Here is a 25,161-nt window from a genome sequence, read left to right on the forward strand (position 1 = left end):
CAGCATAAAACATATAAAGAACAGAAACGTCTGTTCATTTTCTTCAACAATTATGACTCTGGTGTTACTGGAAGGTAGGACAATTGTATAACAAGGAATCCTGAGAAATAAGGAGTGGTGATTTGTATGGGATATACACGTTTAATAGGAACACCAAGACTGAAGCTGCTGTGCTTTGGGGAGAACGAACTATTTTGAGATGGATTTGGGTGAGAAAAGGCCACTTTCTGGCTGTTTGGAGGCCTTGATGCAGTGGCAGTAGAACTGTTAAGCAGGGAAGGGAACCCAAGAGTGGTGCTGAAGGGCTCCACCTCACTGCCTACAAAGTTCTGTGGCTTTAGGATTTGGGCACGAGGGAGATTTGAGAACTCCGACTGTGCGGTGATTGATTTAAGCCCTAACAGGTTGTGTGAGGTTGTGAATGTCGCAGGGGGAGGAGTGTAGTCCAGATGACAGATTTCAGGGGTCCTCTCACACATTTGATGTGGGAGAGTGGGGGCTGGGGAAGGCCTAGGATAAGACATATATATACAAAAACTTTGTAGAACAGCCTGAGCTACTGTAGAATGGGATGGAACAAAACAGAAAAGAGCAGAATAACATACTGTTTTCTTTAAAAGATCACGTGTAGGTTGGAAATGGAGTAATTATTCAATTGAAGTGTTAAGTAAATTGATCACTCTTCTGGAGGGACAAATATTTCACCCTGTATGAAAATCCATACCATGCAGATGAAAGACACAAAGAGGTTAACTGAACTGAACCACTTTCTTACTGAGCCCTCCTGATGATGTTTCTTCCTTTGCCTTGAATGCACACCCTCCCCTCACCCACTCTTTACCTGGCTCACCCTTGAGAATCTATCATTACTTAGGTTAGATATTAATTTCTTCAGGAAGTCTTCCTACAGTAGCTCAAGCTGTTCTCTAAAGTTCTTGTATATGTCTTGATCAGATAACTTACAGGTCTCTCATATTTCCCTTAATATTTTAAATAAATCATTTTCCATTTCATTTAGCATATTTGAGGTAGTGCTCAAATACTATAATGCTCTTGATTTCTGCATATTTATCATGCCTTCCTCTATTTTGCTGAGCTTTTCTCTATACAATTTTCAGTATTCCCCTGTATTTACTGGATATTTAATTGCACCCACAACTAATATATTTGTCTTTCTTTTTATAATAATTATTCCTCTTATATGTTTACTGCCATTACACGTGCTAGAACTTTCCGAATAATACTACTTAATAGTTGTAAAATGGATGTCCTTGTCCCCCCTAGATTTTAAGGGAATTCCTCTTGTGCTTTAATATTATGATATTAACTGTTTTGAGATAGACTTCTGTGTCATGATAAGACAATTTTCTATTTCTAGCTTTCAGAGAACTATAAGAAATGGTGTAGAATATTGTCCAATGTCTTTTTGATTTATAAATGTAATGTATATATAGAAATTCTTTTTTATTATTGTGCAGTATTTCAAATAGTAGAAATGTCTACAAAGAATTATATTGTACACAACCATCTATTCATCTACTTTCATCAAATCTAACATTGTTTCATGCTGTTTCTGTTTTTACTGTTGTTTTTTTTTTTAATTTTTATTTATTTATGATAGTCACAGAGAGAGAGAGAGGAGAGAGAGAGAGAGGCAGAGACAAGAGGAAGAAGTAGGCTCCATGCACCAGGAGCCCAATGTGGGACTCGATCCCGGGTCTCCAGGATCGCGCCCTGGGCCAAAGGCAGGCGCCAAACCGCTGCGCCACCCAGGGATCCCCTGTTTTTACTGTTTTTGAATGAAACAATATAGGAAGTTGAAGGCCCTTTATTACCCTTCCCAGTCTCACCAGGTAGCCAACTCCACACACCCATTCATTAGCATTCATTGACCCCTTGATCTTTTCTACCCCTTTGGCAGATACCCATGCTTCCAGATATGTTTGAATCTATTTCTGAGCTTTCAGTTCTGTTTTGCTTGGTCTGCCTCTCCCTGTCCAGTACCCCATTGTCCTAATCATACTGTTTTTTAATACCTACAGTAGGTTTCAATATCATGTATGACAAACCTTCCCAGATCATTTCTCTCCCCAAATATTCAAATATTTCTTAGCTATTGCTGGCCCTTTACCTTCTTACAGATTTTTATAAAAGTTCATAAAATTCCACTGAAAACTCTTTCAAAATATCTATTGCAATTATATTATATTTAGCATAAATTTAGTAACGTTAACATACAATATTTCTTCATCTCTTCAGGTTTCTTTTTATGTCATTTATTTTGCAACTTTTTTGGTAATTTTATCCATAAAATAATTATGTGTTATTTATGATATTTATTCTAAGCTCTTTTGGTTGTTTCTGGGAGCATAGGAGTATTGTGGTATATGTGATTAGAGCCCAGACATTGGACCTAAAATACCTGGGTTTGAATTCCAGGTCTCCCACTTCATTAGCTGTGTATCTTTGGGAAAATGACTTAACCTCTCTATGCTTCAGTTTCCTCATTAGCAAAATGAGAATATTAATACCTACCCCACAGTGGTTATTATGAGTATTAAGGGGATTAAAATCTTTATTACTTGTAAGAGTGCCTAGCACATAATAATCACATACAAATTATTGTTATTATTGTTGTTTCTCTTTGAATCTAGAAAACTTCTTGGCCTTATTTTTTTCTTGGCTTTATTATATAGAAAAGTATATCATCTAAAAAACAGTAATAGCTTCAACTTTTATTTTCTCATTTTACATCTTCTTTTAAGCCTATAGCATTGACCTACAATAGACTATAACGGAGAAGCCATGAGGATGATGTATTTGTCATAATCCTTACCTTAAAATCAGTGCTTTCAAGCTTCATCTTAAGTATAAGGCAGCTATTATTTTTTTAACTTAAAATCATGTTAATATAATTTCCTTCCAATTCTTATTTGCTAAAAGTTCTATCATCAATGGGTATTCAATTTTATCAAATGCTTTTTCTGCATCCTTACATCTATAAAGCTTTCCAGATTACACTCAGGCTCCCTCAGGTCTATAATTTTTTAATCTCATTAGCCTTAAGAGTACATTCAGACTTACATTTTGTGATTGATATTAATATTGTTATGTTGACTTTCTTTGGATAAGGATTTGCTGACAAATCTTTTTTCATCCCTTTATTTTCATCTGATCTGTGATATTTATAGAAATTCTAATCTCTGAGTTTAATGTATTTACATAAATAGTGATTGTTTATATATTTGGATTTAAATATATAAATAGTGATTGTTTATATATTTGGATTTTTTCTTGTTTATGTCACCCTCTTTCTTTGTCCTTTTTTCGTTACTCTCCTACTCTTTTGTTGGAATGCTAGTAGTTACCATTCTTCTTCTTTTTTTTTTTTTTTTTCTTTTTTTTAAAGGGAAGCCTGGGTGTCTCAGTAGTTAAGCATCTGCCTTGGGCTCAGGGAGTGATCCTGGAGTCCTGGGATCGAGTCCCACCCACATCAGACTCCCTTCAGGGAGTCTGCTTCTCCCTCTGCCTATGTCTCTGCCTCTTTCTTTCTCTCTCTCTACGTGTCTCTCATGAATAAATAAATAAAATCTAAAAAAAAGTTTTAACGACTTTATTTATTTATTCATGAGAGACACACAGAGATAGGCAGACACATAGGCAGAGGGAGAAGCAGGCTCCCTGCAAGGGAGCCCGATGTGAGACTCGATCCCAGAACTCCAGGATCACGCCCTGAGCCCAAGGCAGATGCTCAACCGCTGAGCCACCCAGGCGTTCCATTACCATTATTCTTGAACACATTTTTGGCTATTGCTTTATATCGCTAACATTTTAGCTAAACTGCTTATTTGTTGAACTTCCCCATTCTCCCATCCATCTTGTTACTATTGAGTACTGTTAACTTACAGTGTTTGTGTGCATTTTCATGTATGTGCACGTATTTCGCAGTTAATAGTTGACTATATTTTCTGATATTTTTTTTCCACTTTCATGCCCACTTCTGTTTCTCTTATGCTATGATTTCCTTCTGGGTTCTGTTTCTTCTTTCTGATGTATATAATTTCCCAAGCACACCTAGATAGTGATTTTAGAAAGAGTTCTCTGGGGGTGGTTTCTTTGGACTTTGTATATCTGGAAAATGCTAAAATAGGACCTTTCATTCTTCTTTGATAGTTTAGCTAAATATAAAGTTTCAGAATAATGGTTATGTTTTATTAGCACTTTGAAGATATCAGACTCCATTATTTTCCAGTGACTGTTCTTACTCATGTATTGTTCCTTTATAAATCTTTTCCCTGATAGCTTTTTAGATGTTATCTTTATTTGTATGTTCTTTGATTTTCTGTGATGTGTCTAGGCATGGGTATATATTTATTTAGCATATTTAACACTAAGAGTACACTTTCAATATGAGTCCACAGGTCTTCAATTCTTGAGTTCTCAGCTAACAGTATATTAAATATTGTTTCCTTGCTAGTCTTTCCATTTTCTCCTCCTAGAACTCATATATAATTGTTGAGGTCTCTTTGTCCTTCTTGTCTCTGATCTCTTAATATTTCTTTACGGTTTTATTTTAAATCCCTTTTCCTTTGTGTTAAGTTCTATGTGAATTATTCAGTATCACCTTCAAATTCATCAGTCCTTCCTTCACCCATATCAGTCCATTTCATCCATTTTATTTCCCTAAAAGAAGTTAATATGATTCATTCCCAAGATTTCTCATTTATTCCTTTTCTTATCTACCTATTTATATTTTTGTGCCGATTTATCGCATAATATTAATAAAAATTTTATTATTTTTTTTAATCTACCTCTTTCAAAATTTAGCTCAGAGTGTCCCTTGAAGTTATTTTCATTTGGAGTAAATTCCTGCTGCAGGTGTTGATTGTGTTTGTGTTTCTTAGCATTTGATTTATTTATGGACTTCTTATTCAGAGGCTCATGTTGAGTAGGATGGTTTGTATTTCTTTCTCTTTTTCTTTATCTCCTCACTCTTCATTTGTCCTGGGTCTTTGCTGAATTTCCTGATACAGTACATTAACATTTATTGTCCCAGTAGGAAATTATTTCAGGCTTTCCTTGCGTCTATTCTGGTTTTAGTACTTAAATGCTGCATATAGCGAACAGTTATGGCCTCTTTCTAGATTCAGCATGTGAATAGACCTACCTTCATTTCAGATCAAAGTAAACATGGAATTAAACTTCTGCTTTTTAAGTGCAATGTTTTAATGGGATATTTCTCATACACACACTGTCATTCTTAGTTTTCTGTGTAGTAAGTCTTTATCCATTTATGTACCTTCACTAATATTTAAAGAAAAGTTGGTAGGGGTGACTGGCTGGTTCAGTGGGTGGATCTCAGGGTTGTGAGTTTGAGCACTGACTTGGGTGTAAAGATTACTTAAAGATAAAATCTTTTTTAAAAAGTTGGTAGATAACATATTTATTTGATTTTATTAAGAATTTGGAGTTTTTTTAATTCTAGTGTTTTCTTCATCTTTCTGTCCTAGGTATCTAGCACAGTAAATGGCATGTAATTATTATTAAATAGTTTGTCATTGAACAGAATTAAATCATACTGTTTGCTGTGATGATATTTGATTTCTACTTTCTTGCATGTAACTTAGTGCTTAATGATATAGAATTGGTCAGAGTAAAATAGTAGAATGCAGTATTTTTCTTACCTAAATTTTCTCTCCATGGGGTTGGAGTAATAGAGTCCTACATCCTAATTTTTTTATCAGAATTACTTAGATATTTTTAATGTGTTTAATTCTAGAAGGATCCACATAAATTCAATTTCAAATTATTGCTTTTACAATTACTTCAATAATGTAATCACAAACTACAGTCTTCACATTATTATTTTTTTTACAGTCTCCACATTAAATGCTGGCTAAGAGAGTAAAGATTTTCATGAACTATGTATTAGTCAAGTAAAACTCTTAAATCTGGAGTATATACACTACAACTGATGAGTCCAAATAGTTTAACTGTGTTACTTACTACCAGTAAGTCTCACTCAGAGAGGGTAGAAAGACTACTGTTATCCCAAAATATTGCTTATTACTCATTTAGCCTGACATTTTCCAATGGAAACACAATTGTTTTTTGAAGTTGGCCAGTTGACCGGCTTTTAGTAAATCTCAAATACACAAAGCCAGTAATGTACTTGGGGTTTATCAATTTATCATTATGAATATTTGATATTTCTCCACAAAAGATGTATCTTTAATAGTCCAAGTTTTACATAATAGTGATGGAAGGCTAAATTAGAATATCTCAAATCACAAATGCAAATATGATAGATTCAGTCCAACTTAAGGCCTGAAAATAAAATGAAAGCTTGGCTCTTTGACCAAGAGGAGCCCTAGGAAGACTCATAACAGAGGTGTTTGGGTCTCTCTTCACTGCCTCTTGGCAAAAGCATTTAGCCTTTATTACATAGAATTTATGCTCTTCTTTTGACATACAGCATCATTATATTTTTTGCATAGCCATATTTATCTTTAACTTTTTAATAATTCTGTCCTAGAAGTTGTGCTTAAAGAGTCATTCTCCTGCTATATTTTTATAGTATTTTATGGTCATATTCTCTTTATATTTTATGATATAATCTATTCAAAATTATTTAGTGTATAATGTAAGGTAAGGACATCATTTATTTACAAGAAGCCTACAGTTTATCCCGTTCCTAGTTACTGGATGATCAACTCCTTCTATATTGATTTGAAATATATTTATCAACTATTCATTTACATGCTGGGGTCCTTTTCTATGCTTTCTATTGTTTTACACTCTTAATTTGCCACAAGTTTTAATTGTTAAAACTATAGCTAACATCTTTTTTAATTTGGAGGTAAACTTTGCCTCACATTAGTCTTTTAAAATATTTATTGACTATTATTGTTAATTTTATTCCAGATGAATTTTAGAGTCATCTCTTAAGTTGTAAAATGTTTAAAACTATGGAATTTTGATTGCAAAAATAGTAAATTTATTAATTAGTGGGAGAGAAGTTTAATTTTTTTATTAGTGCCCACACAGAGATATTCTATTTCTCTGTATTTTTTCTTTACCCTCCTTATGAAGTATTGTGAGTTTTTTAGGTCTATGTGCCAGTCAACCAGTGAAGAAATACTAATTGATTGCCAATTTTGGACTAATTAATAAGTCAGGAAGATTTTGGAATCATAGTTGTAAAAATATATAAAAAATAACAAATCAACTTCTACACTCATGGAACTCAAAGTCAAGTACAGAATACAGACATTAAATGAACTCTTACAAATAATTAAGTGATTGCTAAATGTGCACAGTGCATGAACAAGTGTATTATTTATTTGTAATATTAGTAAATGATCCCAGAAAATGGCCTGTTCACTTGAGATTATTCAAGTCAGAGTGGTACGTTTGGGTCTCCTGCTAGATGATCCACTTAAAATGGACTTAAAGTAGCTTTTCAGGAAAGGCCCTTCCCTTAGAATGATGTGAAGCAGCAATGATAGCTGTTCTAGTGATATACTCACCTAAATATTAAGAGTGGACCTATAGGCTTTGGCTTGGCTTCCCTCCAGGTCTCTGGCATAGACAACATATAGTCTCTTAAATTTCACTGTATTTTATTCTGTAGTATATTGGTAAACATTAGGTAATGGGAGGGGAACCATAAATTATAGTGCTTGCCAATTTCTGTGGTATAAATATTCCTACTAGAGCTGATTCCAAGCTACTAATGTGAAGTCAGCTGACTTGTAAAACCCCTGAAGATTTAATAGTTTATCTCTCAAGGTTGAGCCCTAGTATATACTATTGGAACCTGCCTCCTCAACCCCTAACGTCCTATCCTCTGGTTTCTGCCTAATGCCACCTCCTCCAAAGTCATGTCTCATCCCTGGTCAGTCTTGTCTATTCCCCCAAGCTCTTTGGAAGCCGCTCCTTTTCCTCTCTAATTTTGCATATTTTATGCTATAAACTGAACTCTGCTCTTCTCAGGGGATACATTTTCTTGCGTATACCTTAATTTAGGAGTTAAAAGAAAACAAAACTTAATACTGCTTCTTTAACCTTTTCTTCTTGCTGTAACAATCCATTTCACCTTGAGGCAATGAAGATGCTGCTAATGCATCAGGGAGAGTCAGGAAATCCAGACAATCACAAGGATTAATATTCTAAAAGCTTAGCATACTGCTTAGAATCAATGGATACCTTTGATAAATCCATTGATAGTATCAAGTCATTTAACCAGTGCCCTTTGATTGGTTAGAATGTGTAGTAAATCTGTGGAGGGAAGTCTGGTCTTATTTTACATAGAGAAGAGAGGGAAGAAAGCACAAGGAACCATCCTCTGAAGAGCCATTTCATTCTTTCACCCAGGGAAATGTTTGGGGAGTTATAGGCATTCCCTTTATGTCAGAAAACTGCTGGGTCTCTGTATCTGTATGTCCATGCGAAGTGGTCAGTGTGTAAAGGATGTCACCTAGGAGGCACAGATTCATCATAAAGCTCAGTATGATGGTAATGAAAGACATACTTGGAAGGCAAAACAGAAGACATGCAGAGAAGATTCATATCATGATGCTTCATTCCTACTCCCTCAGTCTCTCGTATGCTAACTTTGACGTGGAGGTAGTAAAAATGAAGTACAGAGATGCCACAAGGAACCGGTCTCCATTTTTTTGATCAATGAAAGGTAGATTGGCTTTCCTTATATCCTGAAGTCTCCTTGAATTTTGGGTCATTGCACTGGTGATGTAAACAGGCTTTCTGAGAAATCCTCTGTCAGCTTTTCTGAAAGATGTTCCAGTGGCCTCCAGGCTGATTCTGAGTCAATGATGGATGAAAACTTGGAGCCTTTGTTTCTTACGCCCCTTTAACTTAAGTGGAGCAGATCAAATTGAGCTCTCTGACGGCTAGAATTTTATTTTTGAAACAGTAGAGCCTATTTAAAGCAATGCCACAATCAGAATTTTTTTTTAAGTTGTATTATTACCGATCAATCTATCACAGCTGCTAAATCAGGAAACAAATGGGTGAGCTCTGGCATGCTGCCCCGGCCAACTGCTCTGTCCCATAGAACCAAGGGGCCTGGACAAATCAGAAGCATAGCTCCTGGCTTGTTTTATTAACACTGTTGCTCAAAACACTCAGACAAACTCACCACAAGAGAAGCCAATAACTCAAGAGTTATTGGGGGGTTGGAAAAAAGAAAGGCAGAAATTTATTTCAGGTGCCGTCAACCAGAGGAATGGCAGGTTTAAGTCTTAACAACTGACTTCTCCACCAGTAAGATGGACACCTAGAGTTTTATAAGGAATGATTAAGGGTAGGGGATTACATTCAGGAGACCAGGCAGAGATGAATGATCATGGGTGAGGGTCAGTAGGTGTTCAACCTATGGTCATGGGCAGGGAAAGGAGACCCGTGGGGTGAAGTCTTTAGGCATTCCATTGCTATCAGTGCTTTTCTGGTCTGGTGGTTGGAATGTTTAAAAATGGTAGTAAGAAATAAGCACAATGTATTTTAGTTAAATCATGATTTAAGCAATCTTGTCTATTTCTGGTTTTAACTATTGGAGTCTACAGTTGAGCAAGAGGGCTCACTGACAGTATCCTTTATTTTTCATTTCTGACCCTTCCTAGAGGTAGGTTACTTCTTATGGATATGACTCTGAAGACATTTGTCCTCTTAATCGAAAAGAGAAAATGGGATGGAATAGGATAACTCAGATGTTGGCCCTACTTCAGACCATGTAGTTATTCATCTGGAGAAGCAACAAAGAACAGGGTTGGATCTTAGCAAGACTCTCTGGAATGGTCAAAGAACTCATGTCAAAACAGCCTACCCTGCTGATTTAGCAAACCTTTCTTGTTTTTACTACTCTACTAATTGATGTTAGAATAGAGGACAGGGTTTAGATTCTTGAGTTCCATTCCTGGATAGCATTCAGAAATGATACACTGTCCCAGATAGTTCAGCTTAAAATTTTTCCTTTAAAATTACCTTGATACAGGATTTCTGGGCCCTTTTCACACTTGCCCTGGATGGATCCTTTGCACATATTGCTCTGGTGTTCAGCACTCCAAGGCATTAGTAGATAAGAACAGATGGGAGGTAAATGAGTTAAATGTGTAGACGCCATATATGAAAAATTGCCTTCCTCTATCCATGCTATTTTGTCAATGCTCCTTCTCAATAAATGACAATGAAAGCTCTATAGTTAACAGTATCTCTCAGTATAGAGATACAGAAAGAAATTTAATGAAAATATTGGCTTTACTGCATGTGTTACCCCCTGGTTTTCATCATCTATTTTAATTGGAACATTAGCTATACTTTGTAGATTGTTGAAATATTTTCTTATTTGCTTATTGCTTATTTTACATTAAAATATATTTAAAAGGGATTCTTAACTAGTTGAAACTTATGAGTAATATCTTTTGATATTGGGGAATTTCTGAATTACTCTTGAGGTTGTTAAAAAACAAAAGTTAACTGAGTAAATTTGAAGATCTAGTTGGCTTTATTAAATGATTCATCAATTAGGCAGTATGCCCTCTAGTGAGCAGAGGGGAGCTCCGAGGAATCATACAGCAAGCAACATTTTTAAAAATAAGGGTGGGGCAAGAAAGTTATTAATCTAAGAAAAGGGTCTTCCAGGCAAGGTAGCTTTCCCTGAGAGGGAAGAACAGGGGGTCTTACGAAGCAGATCCATCTCATCTTCCTTTGGGGGAGAGGGTGATGGAGAAGGCCAATGTGGCTCTGATAGGATCATTCCTAACCGACTGGTTAAGGTTAAGACTAAGACTGCATTTATGGGTGAAGTTGAAACTGCAGCTAGATGAGCTATTAATCCCCAGTTTGGGGATTTAGCCTAAGTGGTGCCATTTTCGGTCTATGATTTTGTAGCTGGGGCACGGGAGTGCAAGAGCATCTGGCTCCAGGGGTCCCAAACAGACCAGGATCAGGTGCTCACTGCTGACAAAATCCAAAGGCAGGGAGACGAGTGGTGGTGAAACCAGAAAGGAATTTATTTCAGTGAGGTCAACACCAGGAAGACAGAGGACTAGCCTTCTCAAAGACTGTCTCCAAAACACCACTAATACTTACAGGTTTATGTGGGAAATGTGGGACAAAGGTAGGTGGGTGTATGCAGGAAGGTAGTGAAGGTTAAATCCATCCTTGTTTTGGAGTCAGTTATGGGCAGAGTCTTGCTGGCTCAGGGCAGACTTTATGGCTTGAGGGGGTAGTTTCTGTCTTCCACTTGTGCCAAGCCCCAAACTGGAAAGAAGAAACCAACCAGAAAGTTTGAGGTCAAAATGGATATAGCCCAAGTCCTTTTTCAGTTGTCTTGTTTTCTTTTTAACAAGATCATATGTTTTAAACTATTACTCATTTATAAACAACTGAAAACAATTTTTTTTTTGTATTTAGGATTTGGAAATATTTCACCGCGCACAGAAGGGGGAAAAATATTCTGTATCATCTATGCCTTACTGGGAATTCCTCTCTTTGGTTTTTTGTTGGCTGGAGTTGGTGATCAACTAGGGACCATATTTGGAAAAGGAATTGCAAAAGTGGAAGATACGTTTATTGTAAGTATAATAGCCTTTTAACTACATATGTTGTTTAATTTTTTTCAATTAAACTTTTCTGTCACCTCAGATATGTTAGGCAATCAAGTTATTGGGTTTTCCGTAACCTTTTATGTGTACCTCTCTTAGCATGAAACTCACTTTATTTTTATACTTAATTTGAATGAGTAAATTAGTGCATGGGAAAAATCCCCAAATATGCAGAAATGAAATAGAAATCTGACAATCCTTGGTTCCAATTCCAGAAGTCTTGTCTTGCTGTATTCTCTTAACCTAGTTATTTTACCCTGAAATCTCCATTTTGTTATTTGTGTAATGTGAATAATGGTACTGGCAATGGAGGCATCACTTTGAGAGTTAGAGATAATGAATAAAAGCTTGGGGCGCTTGAATGGCTGAGTCAGTTGACTGTCAGACTCTTGGTTTCACCTCAGGTCATGATCTCAGTGTTGTGAGATGGAACCCTGAGACGGGCTCCCCCAAGCTTAGGACAGTATCTGCTTAAGATTCCCTCTTCCTCTCCCTCCCCTTCTGCCTCCCCACCCCAACTTATCCCCATTTATGTACATGCTCTCTGTCTCCCTCTTTCTCTCTCAAATAAATAAATAAATATAAAATAAATTAATTAAAGCTTAACAGCTAGTAAATGACAATGTTTTCTAATTTAAAATTTGCTTTGGTACCTTTGTTCATTGCTAGTGGCATTCTAAACTTATATAGCCCCTTTGTGAAGGACACCCTATTCAGCAAACATAATAAAGGTGATCATATAATTTAATTCAGTGATATCATTAACAGAAACTTATCTAAGGGATGTAATTCAGTACAACCAAAAGTAATCTACAAGATTTTCATGGCTATATTATACTCAATAGAAAAAAAATAAGTGAAATGAAAATGCTTTTATTAGAATGGTAAATGAAAAATAGTAATAATACCACTATGATTACAAGTTTCCAGTCTTGAAGAAAAAAGTTGCATGAGAGGGTGGGATTATAAAGGACATGTTACTACCACCTCAGCATTACAAATACATTTTATTGACTCTTCAAAGATCTTTTCATCTTTTCACAAACATTTCAACAAAGTATTTTACATTTAATTCTATTGATGAAATAAGACCACTGAGTATTGGTTTTTCAATTCATAGTTCCAGTTTTTGGCATTAGTCATGATTGATTGATTGATTGATTTTTTAGTTATGTTTTATTTTTAAGTTCCAAGTTCACACTCTACAGTTGGAGAAATACAGTTGGTATTTCTACAGTTGGAATGGAGTAGGTATGATTATTCTAAAATAGGAGTTTAATCCTGTTTTGGGTATTATACTTTTCTTATAGTGATATAAAAGTTATCTCCTATTTATATTAATTGACAGGGAAGATTAGTGGTATCAATATTAACTTTTTTTGCTTAAAATTTTTTTTTATTTGAGTATCATTGACACATAATGTTATGTTAGTTTCAGGTGTACGACTTAGTGATTTAACAAGTTTATGCATAATGCTATCATTTGCCCCATTGCATTGCTATTACAAAATCACTATATTTCTTACATTGTGCCTTTCATTCCCTTGATTTACTCATTCCGTAAGTGGAAGCCTGTATCTCCTTCTCCCCTTCACCCATTTTGCCCAGTTGCCCTTCCCCTACCCCTCAGGCAACCATCAGTTTGTTCTATGTATTTACAGTTCTGATTCTGCTTTTTGTTTTTGTTTACTCATTTTATTTTGACAACAAATTTTGGGGTGCCTACTGGATGCCTGATAATGTTTTTGATGCTGTAATTACATCAGTGCATAAAATGCATCCTGTGCCCTGGTGGTGAATACATTCCAGTGGTCATGATTCCAGGCTTAGTACTATAAACACCGCTGTGAGAACTTTACAAACATGAATTCACTTAACCTTCACTTGTGCTTTAAGGATGGTGGACTAGAGAAACTTTTTTTTTTCACTTTCCACCCTATGATTTCATAGATCTTTATCTCTAGGAAATTTTCAAGTTCTAAAACTCAGTGATTTTTACATGGTGGGAATGTGACCTATAATTTTAATAGCAGATAGGACAGATCCAGTTACAGATGAAAAATATAGAGTGATTAGCTTCAAACGAAGATCTGGAGATAAACTACTGTATGTACAAACCTAGTATGTGAGACAGTGGAGATTCTTGATAAGAGAAGAAGGTGAAAAGACAGTTGTAGCATAGGGGTGTTGAAGATTTTTCCTTGCCCTATGTCATGTTTGATTTATCTAGTTGTACAATTTAAGGTCATGGAACACAGACACAATTCATCTGGGGAATCAACTGTGGACTTTAAGTCTGTAGGTGTTTCAGTTTAATCGGTTGAATAATGAATGATAGGAAATCAGGAGTGGGAGAAATTTTTCATAAAAATAATTTTATCAATTCTCAATACTAAATATTTAGCCCATCATTCAGTTTTGTTTATTTTCATATATTTCTAGATTATGTTTGGCCCACAATCAGTAGGATACCTATAGAATAGAAATATTTCAGAAGTAATTCAAGTAAATGAAGAATGATGTACATATGAAACTGTATTCTCAGAGCAAATGTAATTTATTTTGAAAGTATTTTACCTGTTGTAAAGGTATGTAAGGGTAAAGTAGCATCATCATTAGCATTTGATTGTTTTGAGTTATTTGTGTTATACCCAGTTTTTATAAGCCATTTGAAAATGAATTATAAAAAGAAATAAAATAACATGCTCATTTTGCTAATTTGCTGAAAAGAGTGTATTAGGTTAGCTTTGCAGGTATGCCAGTAATCAATAAATCTCAATCAGTTTCTCTCTCTTGCTTTCTTCATTCTCATCCTTAGAAGTGGAATGTTAGTCAGACCAAGATTCGCATCATCTCAACAATCATATTTATACTGTTTGGCTGTGTACTTTTTGTTGCTCTGCCCGCGATCATATTCAAGCACATAGAAGGCTGGAGTGCCCTGGATGCCATTTATTTTGTGGTCATCACTTTAACAACCATTGGATTTGGTGACTACGTTGCAGGTAAGTTTTTCCTGGCACCGACACTACTCACCTAACCCAGGTCCTTCAATTAGACTTTTCACTTGGGTTTGCAGCACAACATAGTGTCTGTCTTCATTTCCCAGGCCTGCTGTAGCCAACAAAGTGCTGAAACTGGGTGGCTTTAAACAAAAGAAATTCATCGCCTCACAGAATTTCAACATCAAAGTGACAGTAGGAACAATGGTCTCTCTGGGACCCTAGGAGGAATCCCTCCTTGTCTCTTCAGGGCTTCTAGAGGAGGCCATCTGACCTTGGCCATCCTCCTCCGTTACTCCTGTCTCTGCTTTTGCGATGTCACATGGCATTCATTCTCTCCGTGTCTCTGTTGCTGTGTCCAGATATCCCTCTTCTCATATGGACACTGGTCATACTGGATGAAAAGCCCACTCTACTCCAGGATGAGTTCAGATTAACTGATTACATCTTCAGATGTTCTGAGGTACTCAGGATTAGGATTTGGGAAGACCATTTGATCTGCCACAGTGACAGAGAGACAAAAGTCGTTCTGTTACAGTGGAGATAAGCAGAAGCGTGCAGTTGAACATTTATTTTCATTCTAGGAAAGAAATGTAAGCTGCTATTTGTTCAGAATCTTATATTCCCACCCTAATTTCAGAAACCAGACAATCTGCCTCTTTTTTTTTTCTTTTAGTGTTAGACAAATTCGAGTTTAATTTATCTTTGCTCTTTTTACTTAGGCCTTTTCATGTCTCAGTTTTAAAAAACACCTGCCAACTTCAGAAGATGTTCTAACCTGCTTAAAACCTTTTCTCTAAGATATTTACCTCATTTAATTTTCAATTCTCAGGACAGTATTGTTTTTGTTAACCAATGTCCACACTTTTTATTTGTGTTTTTTGTTATTTCCTTTTCTGCGTGTCATTGCAATTGCAGTTTGCTTTATTGTTGTATCGCTTAGGTCTTAACTTCCTATTACTTTAACTCTCTCCTTACCATTTATATTATCCAATTATCATTATTGTTCTAATTCCAATTTTAAATGAATTATAATAATGGTTGTAAAACTAAGCACAGTGGTGTTCTGTCATGGATTGTTTTGCCCATTCATTCTTTTTTAGAAAATCCAATTTCAAGTATTAGAAAAACATGCTAAACACTACAGTAAGAATGTGCTTTTAAATTTTGCAGGATAAACTCACCAGCCTAATTTAATTTTAGGAGAGTTTTATACTTTCTGGCTGTTCACTGATCTTTCTTGTCTCAAACTTCTTAAATGTTTACAGAGAAAAAATATTTTGCACAGTTCTATAGAATCTCAGAGAAGGCTGAGAGTTTATCTGTTTCTATTGATTTGTTAATTATTGTTTAATCTGGCAAAGCCCAAATTCCCATTGAAGGTGGAAATATTTCCATGAAGGAAGCTTTGCTTTTGGTCAAAAATACTGTGCACACATCTCTGTACTGATGGAGGCCCCAGAAGGGGAGAATGCATCACTTTGCTGGAAATCCTTTAGTTTTCTAATTAGCAAAATGTAGCAAGAAGAATATCATATATTTCTAGCTCTTTATAACTTCTGCCCTAAAACATCTATTTTTCTACCTCTCATTGAAGGTGTATGATTGACTTAAGTAGAAGTGGCAAGTGCATTAATGTAAGAGAAAGTAAGACACAATGAGATGATAACAAGATTCAGACCTGGGATACGTTAACCTTGGCCTCTTGCACCACTTTATAAATATCATGAATAAAGTCTTACAACAGCTGTGGAATATAGAGGTATTTAATGAGTAGTCTAAGGCCAACAGCCTTGCACTGCATGTGTTATTTTAATTTTTTACAGTAATGTGACATTTTATTCATTTATTTTTCAGCTTTCTTGAGATATAATTGAAAATAAAATTATAAGATATTAAAAGTGCACACCATGGTGATTTGATATATGTATACATTATAAAGGGATTCTCACCATCTAGTTAATTAACACATTAACATGTGCATCCCTGAACATATTTATCTCTTGAGGGAGTAATAAGAGAATTTAAGTTCTACTCCTAATAGTTTTCAGTACTATAATACGGTGCATGTGTTATTTTAAGAAATTTACAGACCCTGTCAGTCCAGTATGTGTCCTGGGCTGGTTAAAAAAAAAAAAGTTATAGATTAAAAAAAAAAATGGGTGGAATCTTAAAATAGTGTTGTATTTGTGACCACAGTATAAAATGGCTTAGAAAAAAAGAACAAATATTTTTACTTTGTGGTTTTGTAGAAGATGGGAAAAAATACCTTTTTTTAAAGATTTTATTTATTTAGAGAGTGTGAGTGCACACACAAGCAGGGGGAGGAGCAGAGGGAGAGAGAGAAAATCTCAAGCAGACTCCTGGCTGGACAGGGAGACCAATAAGCAGCTCGACCTCACAACCCCTCATAACCCTCAGATCATGACCTGAGCCAAAATCAAGGGTTGGAGGCTCAACCGATTGAGCCACTCAGGCATTCCACCTTTTTTTTTAAAAAAAAAAAAAAAAAAAAAAACTAACCTTAAGAGATCAGCATTTTGAAACTGGCTAGATCATGTGAGAATATCTTGTTTGTATGAGTGGGGACCCCAAATTCAGAGTCATGGCACAGCACTGTTGGGGAACATGGTCACAAAATGATATGTGTGTGACATTAAGTATCATCTAACAAACATCTTTATTAGTACTAGGTTTGTATTGTATTGACCCCCTCGCTAAATCCATTACTGTGATTTTATTTTTATTTTGCAGAGGAGGTAATAATCAAAAGCACCAGAAATATGCCCTGCAAAAAATTAGCAAAGGAATGAGATTGGATTAAAGTGACAAATGTTGAGAAAGATACATTAGAGGAGTGTTCTTACATGCCAGGTCCTTGTGACCAGAGAGAGAGTGGTTTTGGAAGGAGCATGTGGATGAGGCAGATATGGCAAAGGCTGGTAGGAAATGTGTACTCTTTGCAAGGTTCTTTGGAAAAAACAAAGATCTTGAGTTCTTTTTTAAGGAACTGGGAAAAGAATTGCCTCACTTAATTCAGTAGAGTGAGTACACATAAATAGCTTTTGCTTCTGGGTACTTTGTGGCCGTGAAGCAAAAGTCAGCTATTGAGCAAAGGCAAGTATCCTATCTGGGAAATACCAGTGTTTACTTTGTAGAACCTTCCCTTTTGAAGTTCCATGTCACTACAGATAGTATTCTCACATAATTTTGGTATTTTTGCCAAGGAAAAAAAGGATGTATTTCTCCAACTTGAACATCTCGCCGATTAGGCTATAAATCTCAAAAGAACACAAAGATATACCTCCTGTAATGCACACTCATCATCTGATGCCCTTCTTACACCTGCCAGCCCTGCTTTGAGTAGGATGAAGGCTCATTCACATTGTTTTATTGAATTCCTTTGAAGACCAATCAACATATTCCTCAAACTGATGCTATTAAGGGAAACTAAGTAAATTTTGGAAAGTGATATATAAATGTTTAGGATACAAGTTGTAATCTTGGTGTAATTATTAGAAGCATTTCAAGAGCAACAAGTAAAGATGTGATGTTTTAGACCAGAACTCTGAAACAGAGTGCTCATTTTCAGGGTATAAGCAAGAAAATCCATGCCAGGTATACTTTCTGCAATGGGAGGCAAACAGGATGACTTCTGTTTTCATGTATTGTTAAGCCTCATTCCTTACTTTTTTTTTAATATGTCATAGTGTTCATGATATAATATATAAAAGCATAATAGATTTCTTTTTTTTTATTGAGAAACAGAGAGAGCATGAGTGAGGAGGAGGGACAGAGGGAGAGGGAGAGAGAGAATCTCAAGCAAGCTCCATGCTCAGCACAGAGCCCCACATGGGGCTCGATCTCATGACCCTGAGACTATGACCTGAACAGAAATTGAGAGTCAGACACTTAACCAACCCACTAAGCACCCCGAACATGATAGATTTCTGGTTGACAAATAAACATGCATTTAAATTTGCATGTGCATAACCTTTTCACTGTTGGTAATGTTGAATCAAAAGCATTTGCAGATCACTAACTAGTAAAGACAGATTGACATAATGTTCAGGTCTCATTGTGTAAGTGACTGAACATAGGAATTCATCATTTAGTAATTTTTCTGCAAGAAGAGACATGGAAAATTTTAATTTTATCCTTATATTTATGCAAGGGAGGTGTTTTAGTTGCTGGTTGGTTACATTAGTGGTTGGTGTGTGCTCCTTCCCAATAGGTTTTTTTGTGTTCTTTATTAGCTCTCAATGTCCTAGAACTCAAAAGAACCCAGGAGGCCACAGAGTACTCCCACATTTACTTTACACATGAATAAACAGACCCCTATTACTAAGACTAGTGCTTGCACACAGTAACCCTACCTAAAAAGTAAAAAAAGATAAAGGCAATAACTTAGCAAAGTGTCATTTACTTGATTTTAGCAGTGCCTATAATTTATAGTTAAATTACACAGGCAAGTTAAAGTTAATGGCAAAAATTATGTTTGAGAATTAAGTTAATATCCTGTGTTCTATTTCTTGACTTTTGCCATTTTATTTTTCATTTGATGAAAAGTCTGAAGTGCTAAGTTGTTAAATCATGCTTACCTTGTGGACTGAGAGCTAAAACAGCCTAAGCAGTAATATTAATTATGTGGAAATGTGGGACAGATTAAGTTCTATTTATTCAGGCTTGCCTCTACTGGTCTTCAAGGTCGGCGATTTGTTTTTAAGTGGTGATTCTTCAAGTTTGGTGAGAAGTCAAATAATTAACCAAATTTAAAAATTCTTTTCCAAAGCCAGTATCTTTATATATGCTATTAGGGTAAGAGTGTCATGCAAGCCAAGGAAAACATTTCCACATCTTGTTTTGAAGCTGTGTAAAGAAGTGCTCAAAAACATCCCTTTCATAAACCAGATTTGTTCATAAGACATAATTTGAATGAGTGAAAGCCAGATAAAAATTTATAGTTTCACAAAGCAATGACCTCACATTACCTACTCTTCTAATAAAAACCAAAAGTTTTAGCCAAAAATTTAGATCTTCTAAGAAATCTTCATAGTTGATCTTAAGAAAACACATTTTCCATCAGAGTATAAATTTATTTGGCCATCCAAATATATCTTCTTGGAATTTGGATCAATGAAATTTAGTATATTTAGTTGAATAGTGAAATTTTCCATATCTCACGGGTAGTTATTGAAAGTGTAGGGGCCCAGGGCAGGCTACCCTGAGATGGACCACTGTGGCACAAAGATTATTTCAATTTAAAAGTAATCAAAACCCAACACATGTAGAAAAAGCTTTCTGCCTCCCCCAAAATTGCCTAAAGACGCTGAAAAGGAGAGCCTATATCAGAAAGAGAGCTATTAACAGAGACTCCCCTTTACCTAAGAAATGTACCTGCATAATAGGGACAATCCTTTGTTTCTCCAAACATCTATTCTCACCTTTCTGATATATCCCTACCCTCTCCTTCCTCACAAATGCTTCATGTTGCCTTATTGTCTTCGGAATTTCATATTTGCATGGATTCCCTGCTTGCACACCTATTAAACTTGATTTTCCCCTGTTGAATCTGTCTCCTGTCAATTTGATTCTAAGTCCAGCTAGAAGGACCATTGGGCAGAGGAAGGTCTTCCTCTGGACTAGAGCTTGCTGAGTTAATCAGGCTTTATGCTCCTCTATACAGAAAAAAACAATTTAGGACCTCCCAAGTTAAAATTCTTCTGGTACTTTTACCTTTACTAAATTTTTACAAATTTTCACAGTCGTATAGTCATTTGACATCACTTTTTTTTTTTACTTGGAAAGAACATATTTGTATATCTCATATTAAGAATAATGTTTCCTTGGAATTATATTTTCAAAGTCATTATTGGAAATGAAGTTTTTAGTAACCAAACTATTGCTTTTCCTTATGCCTGAAAAGATGACTCATTCGGTAGAGTGCTTAGAGCAGGGGGATTTTATCATGAAAACATGTAAATAAATCTCTGCTCGAAAATCATAGCAGATTTTTTGGAGAGACCCACTAAAAAACAGTTCCTGATGTTGCCTAAAGGTTTTGCAACTGTGTCAGTGGCCAGTTCTTAAACTTCCTGTTATTGAACTGGTCAATAACAGTAAAAATTTGCCAAGAATTCAGTAGATAAGAGGGAAAGTAGCTGATGAGGACTGAGATCTACTGAAGAACTGTCATCACCACCACCACCCCAATGTCTCAGAAAAATCACTTTTACCAGAAAGGATTTATGTAACTGCCAGAGAAATGTATTCATCTTTCTTCTGTTTCTTCAGATATTTAGTGAGCACATATTGTGTATTAGATACTATGCTTAGCACTTAGTGATAATGACTGCTCTAGTTCCTTTTCTTTTGGGAAAGAATGGTTGAAATTCAAAAGCAAAAACTAAATTCAATAGGGAACTTTTCTTCCTGGTAGTCATTCTGTTTTATAATATAGGAAAATACTGCTAAGTCTGGCCACCTCCTGATTCAGCCAGCAACTCTCAGAGAATTCACAAGAGAATGGCTAACATCTGCATGATTAATTAAATGGGATTTGATCCAAATGGTCCAGAAGTCCTAGGATCTGACAAACTAGGAAGTTATTTAACTTTACAGATTCAGAATGGATATATAGAAGCATTATGAAAATATGTGCAGAAAAAAAATGAAAAGGAAAACATTCAGTGATGGATAGTTATGGCTTAGTGAGACAGGCGGTAAATTGTACTAAGTGTAATGAAAAAGATTTCAAATTGCCCTATATTGAGACCTGATGGTAATTTCTAGGAACAACAACTGTGCACATCTTAAGTACTATCGGTTTCCTTCCTTGTAAAGGATGAGTGAGTGACAGTGTGTTGATCTTTCTTTGTGATCATGAAATTTACTGCTCTTCTAAAGGCTATTTTCCTAAATTTAAACCATGTACCTAGCAGGAAATGGACAGCATCTTGAATGCTGAAATTAAAAACCCCCAAATATAGGTTCAGGTATTGGAGAGGCTTTAGTTACCAGTTTTTGCCTTTTGTTTTTCTGACTTATTAGCATATGAGAAGTTCGACTTAGTTAGGTGAGTTATGGTTTAATACTGAAGTCATTCTTCCATTTGTTAAAAAGAAAGCAGAATTTACATATTGAAAGAGCCTCTTAGTTCTTGAAGCCCTGAGAAAATTCTTCATTCAGTTTAATTGCATTAACATAAAAAAGAAAAGCGTACTTAAGCAGAAAATAAGTTCCCCCCTTTATATGGCAGGATAGTTTTATTTAATAAAAAAGTAAAGCCAAACAAAAAATTAAGATCAGTATTTGATATCTAAATTAAAATACTTAAAGACCAGTACAAAGAAATGATGCCCATTTTCTTTAGAGCAAAGTTCTATGTTTGTATCTATATTCTGTAATACAAATATTACTTTAAACCAGAGGATGGGGGACACCTGGGTGGCTCAACGGTTGGGTGCCTGCCTTTAGCTCAGGTCGTGATCCCGGAATCCGGGATCAAGTCACACATCAGGCTCCCTGCAAGGAACCTGCTTCTCCCTCTGCCTATGTCTGTGCCTCTCTCTCTGTCTGTGTCTTTCATGAATAAATAAATAAATCTTTAAAAAATAAAATAAAATAAACCAGAAGATGGGGTCATGGAGTTGATGATTTCAGTTCAAAATAGCTAGATGATTCTTTAAATCCAGAATTTATCTTCTTTTTTTCTTTATAAATGTTCTGTGGTTCAGAAGTATCTCAGGGAAAGAAAATTCAATATAAGTAGGAGAGGGCATCACATGCTCAAGTTCTTTGGAGAACAGGGCCAACTGCTAGAAACTGTTGAAATGAGGACAGAAGTAAGGTAGTGAGGGTCCTGATAAAATAGTACTTCTCTTCAGACCCACCTGGTTTCTAGGTAAGACTGTTGAGGGGAAGAAGGGGTAGAGGCACACCTCATCTGACTTAGTGTTTCTAGCCCTAGCTAAGTGTCTGTCATGCAGTATGGACACAAAAGGCTGGTGGATAAATGATAGGAAGAACAGCTGCTGAGATCATAGGTGACATGGACAACCTGGCCAATGAATAAAAACCTGTGTTTTGGAGCCAGGGAGCCCTGGCTTTGAATTTTAGCTCTCCTGCCTCCTTTCCTGTGTGGCCTGACACATGTTCTTTTACCTACTGAGACTGTGACTTCCCTATTGTAAGTGGGACTACTTACTGTTGGAATTTCTAGGAGCCAATATGAAAGTGGTCCTCTACTCCTGAGTTCTGAACAGACTGTGAGAGTGATGGCAATTGAATTATCAGTGTCATTACTGATAAAGGCAGCTGGAGATGTGGCTTCCATCTATGGCAAATGGTCTTACTAATAGCCCTGTCCTGTGTCAATGGAAATGTGAAGAGTGGGAATACAAACCTCCTCAACACCTGCCTCCCAAGGCTTTAGGATGGAATGATTTCATTTAGGTGGGCAATCAGGAAGTCTTAATTTTCACTCTTCTCTCTCAAACAGATTTTGAATATTTTGGAAATCGGCTGAAATGAGCAGAGACTGGGCTATATAGGACTACTAGGCCTTTATTTAAACAAACAAACAAACAAACAAATAGACAGACAAACAAACCTGGATGTGCCTGCTGCAGCCTGATGGGCTTTTCTGCCCCCTAATGAGTGATTCTTTGGGGCCAGGTAGGAAATGGCTTTCTTAATGCAAGATGGAGAATAGTTCCAATGGAATGTTTAGGAAACCCACTATTGCTAAAATGAGTTCCAGCAATAATGCCATAAGTAATAATAATAAATAATGATAATAATAATAATAATAAACCTTTCTTGAGCTATATTTTTAGAAGTTTAATCTGCTAGATCAGATTAGATTCTGGCTAATTTCCTTATTTAAGAACTTAAGAGAAATCCAGAGAAAAATGGCACCATCACCATGATGAGAGTCAGGAAGAGACTTATTTTTAACTACTTGGAACAGTTTGTAAGATTCCTAAAAACTTTGTACCTCCACCCCTCTTTGCTATTTTTATAATCATTGTCTGCTCACCTACAGTAATTAGCTAGAAAGGTCTGAAAATGGAAAAGACGTGCATCCACATTTTCAGTAGCCACAAGCTGCTGATCCTGCCAAGTAGGTGAGGAACCCAGGAGGGGAGAGCAGGTCATAGCATCCTGCAGGCTGCATCTCAGGAGTCTGTGGAGGGAGGAAAAAATGATAGAGTGGCTGAGTGGAGATGGGGGTGGAGGGCATAGGCAGTGAATCTAGGACAGAGAAATTACCGTAGGTTCTTAATCAGCAAGAGACCCTGGGGATCCCTGGGTGGCGCAGCGGTTTGGCGCCTGCCTTTGGCCCAGGGCGCGATCCTGGAGACCCGGGATCGAATCCCACGTCGGGCTCCCGGTGCATGGAGCCTGCTTCTCCCTCTGCCTGTGTCTCTGCGCCTCTCTCTCTCTCTCTGTGACTATCATAAATAAATAAAAATTAAAAAAAAAAAAAAAAAGAGACCCAGGTACGGGTTATGCTAGACTAAAATTGACACTTACAACAGCCAAAAAATTATTTGTTGACATTTTCTGATTTAAAAATAAGACTAACAGCTCCTTTTAAGTGAGTTATCTTAATATTTCAGCTATTTTAATTTGGATTTATGGATCAAGTGGTCGAAATAATTTAGAAATTCATTCATAAATCTTGGCTATCAGAAAGTAAGTAGGACTTGTGGGTTATTTGACAACGCTCTTGTGTACATTAGTTTTACCTAGATCCTTTGATGGCTGATACTTTATCCTAAAAGTGGCAGTACAGGATGGGGAACATTCCCCATCCCTGTGCTCAGGCTTAGAATACGCTGAAACTTGTGGGATGAACATTTTACCCAAATATAGACCTTTTGGTGATTAAGCTAATTTACTCTTTTCAAACTGTGACATCCTGTTTATAAGAAAGAGGGCTTATAAAAGTCATCTTGAGTATGAACTAACTTTTAAAATCAACATGTTGGTGAACTTATGTGTTAATAAGTGAGTCACAACTATTTGGATGAAGATTTTCTGGTTTTGAAAGAGAAAGTACTTGGAAAAAAATGTCATTTTGGTTTCATTGAAATGGAAACATTTGAAAAATGGAATTTGCTAGTGAGCCTATCATATAACAAGTTTCCACACACACTTCTCAAGTCACTTCTGTGAATTTGTAGAGCTGCTTCTCCCTTGGGCCAAGTCTTAACCATCATGAGATGTGTTTGGGCCTCCACAGTCCTTCCCAGAAATGATATTTAAAAAATTTTACACAAGGTAAAATTTCTACAATATTTTGAAAATAACATTGTTTATTCTTGAAACTGTGTTTTTCAAATTATTATTTGTCCCAAAAGAAAACTGAACTTGTGTCTATTCATATTACTTGCCTGATAGAAAAATGTTCTCTTTTTACTCTGACCCTTTGATATTTGAAAATGTCATCGTGGGCAACTCAAAGTCTAATTTATGTGTAGTGACGCTACATTTGATATTTTATATTTGACTTTAATGTATACTTGCTA

The 25,161-nt window shown here is 36.0% G+C and overlaps 1 protein-coding gene across 12 annotated transcripts in view; it reads left to right on the forward strand.

Annotated features, from left to right (window-relative positions):
- Positions 1 to 25,161, forward strand: part of KCNK2 (potassium two pore domain channel subfamily K member 2) — a 200,138-nt gene that overhangs the window by 128,799 nt on the left and 46,178 nt on the right. For all 12 annotated transcript variants that reach the window (XM_038542148.1, XM_038542145.1, XM_038542153.1 and 9 more), the window contains 2 exons: positions 11,434 to 11,594; positions 14,443 to 14,629. In XM_038542148.1, the coding sequence (XP_038398076.1) occupies positions 11,434 to 11,594; positions 14,443 to 14,629 (348 nt within the window). The remainder of the gene's footprint in view (positions 1 to 11,433; positions 11,595 to 14,442; positions 14,630 to 25,161) is intronic.

The sequence above is a fragment of the Canis lupus genome, chromosome 7 (assembly GCF_011100685.1).
Source record: "Canis lupus familiaris isolate Mischka breed German Shepherd chromosome 7, alternate assembly UU_Cfam_GSD_1.0, whole genome shotgun sequence".
NCBI lineage: Eukaryota > Metazoa > Chordata > Mammalia > Carnivora > Canidae > Canis > Canis lupus.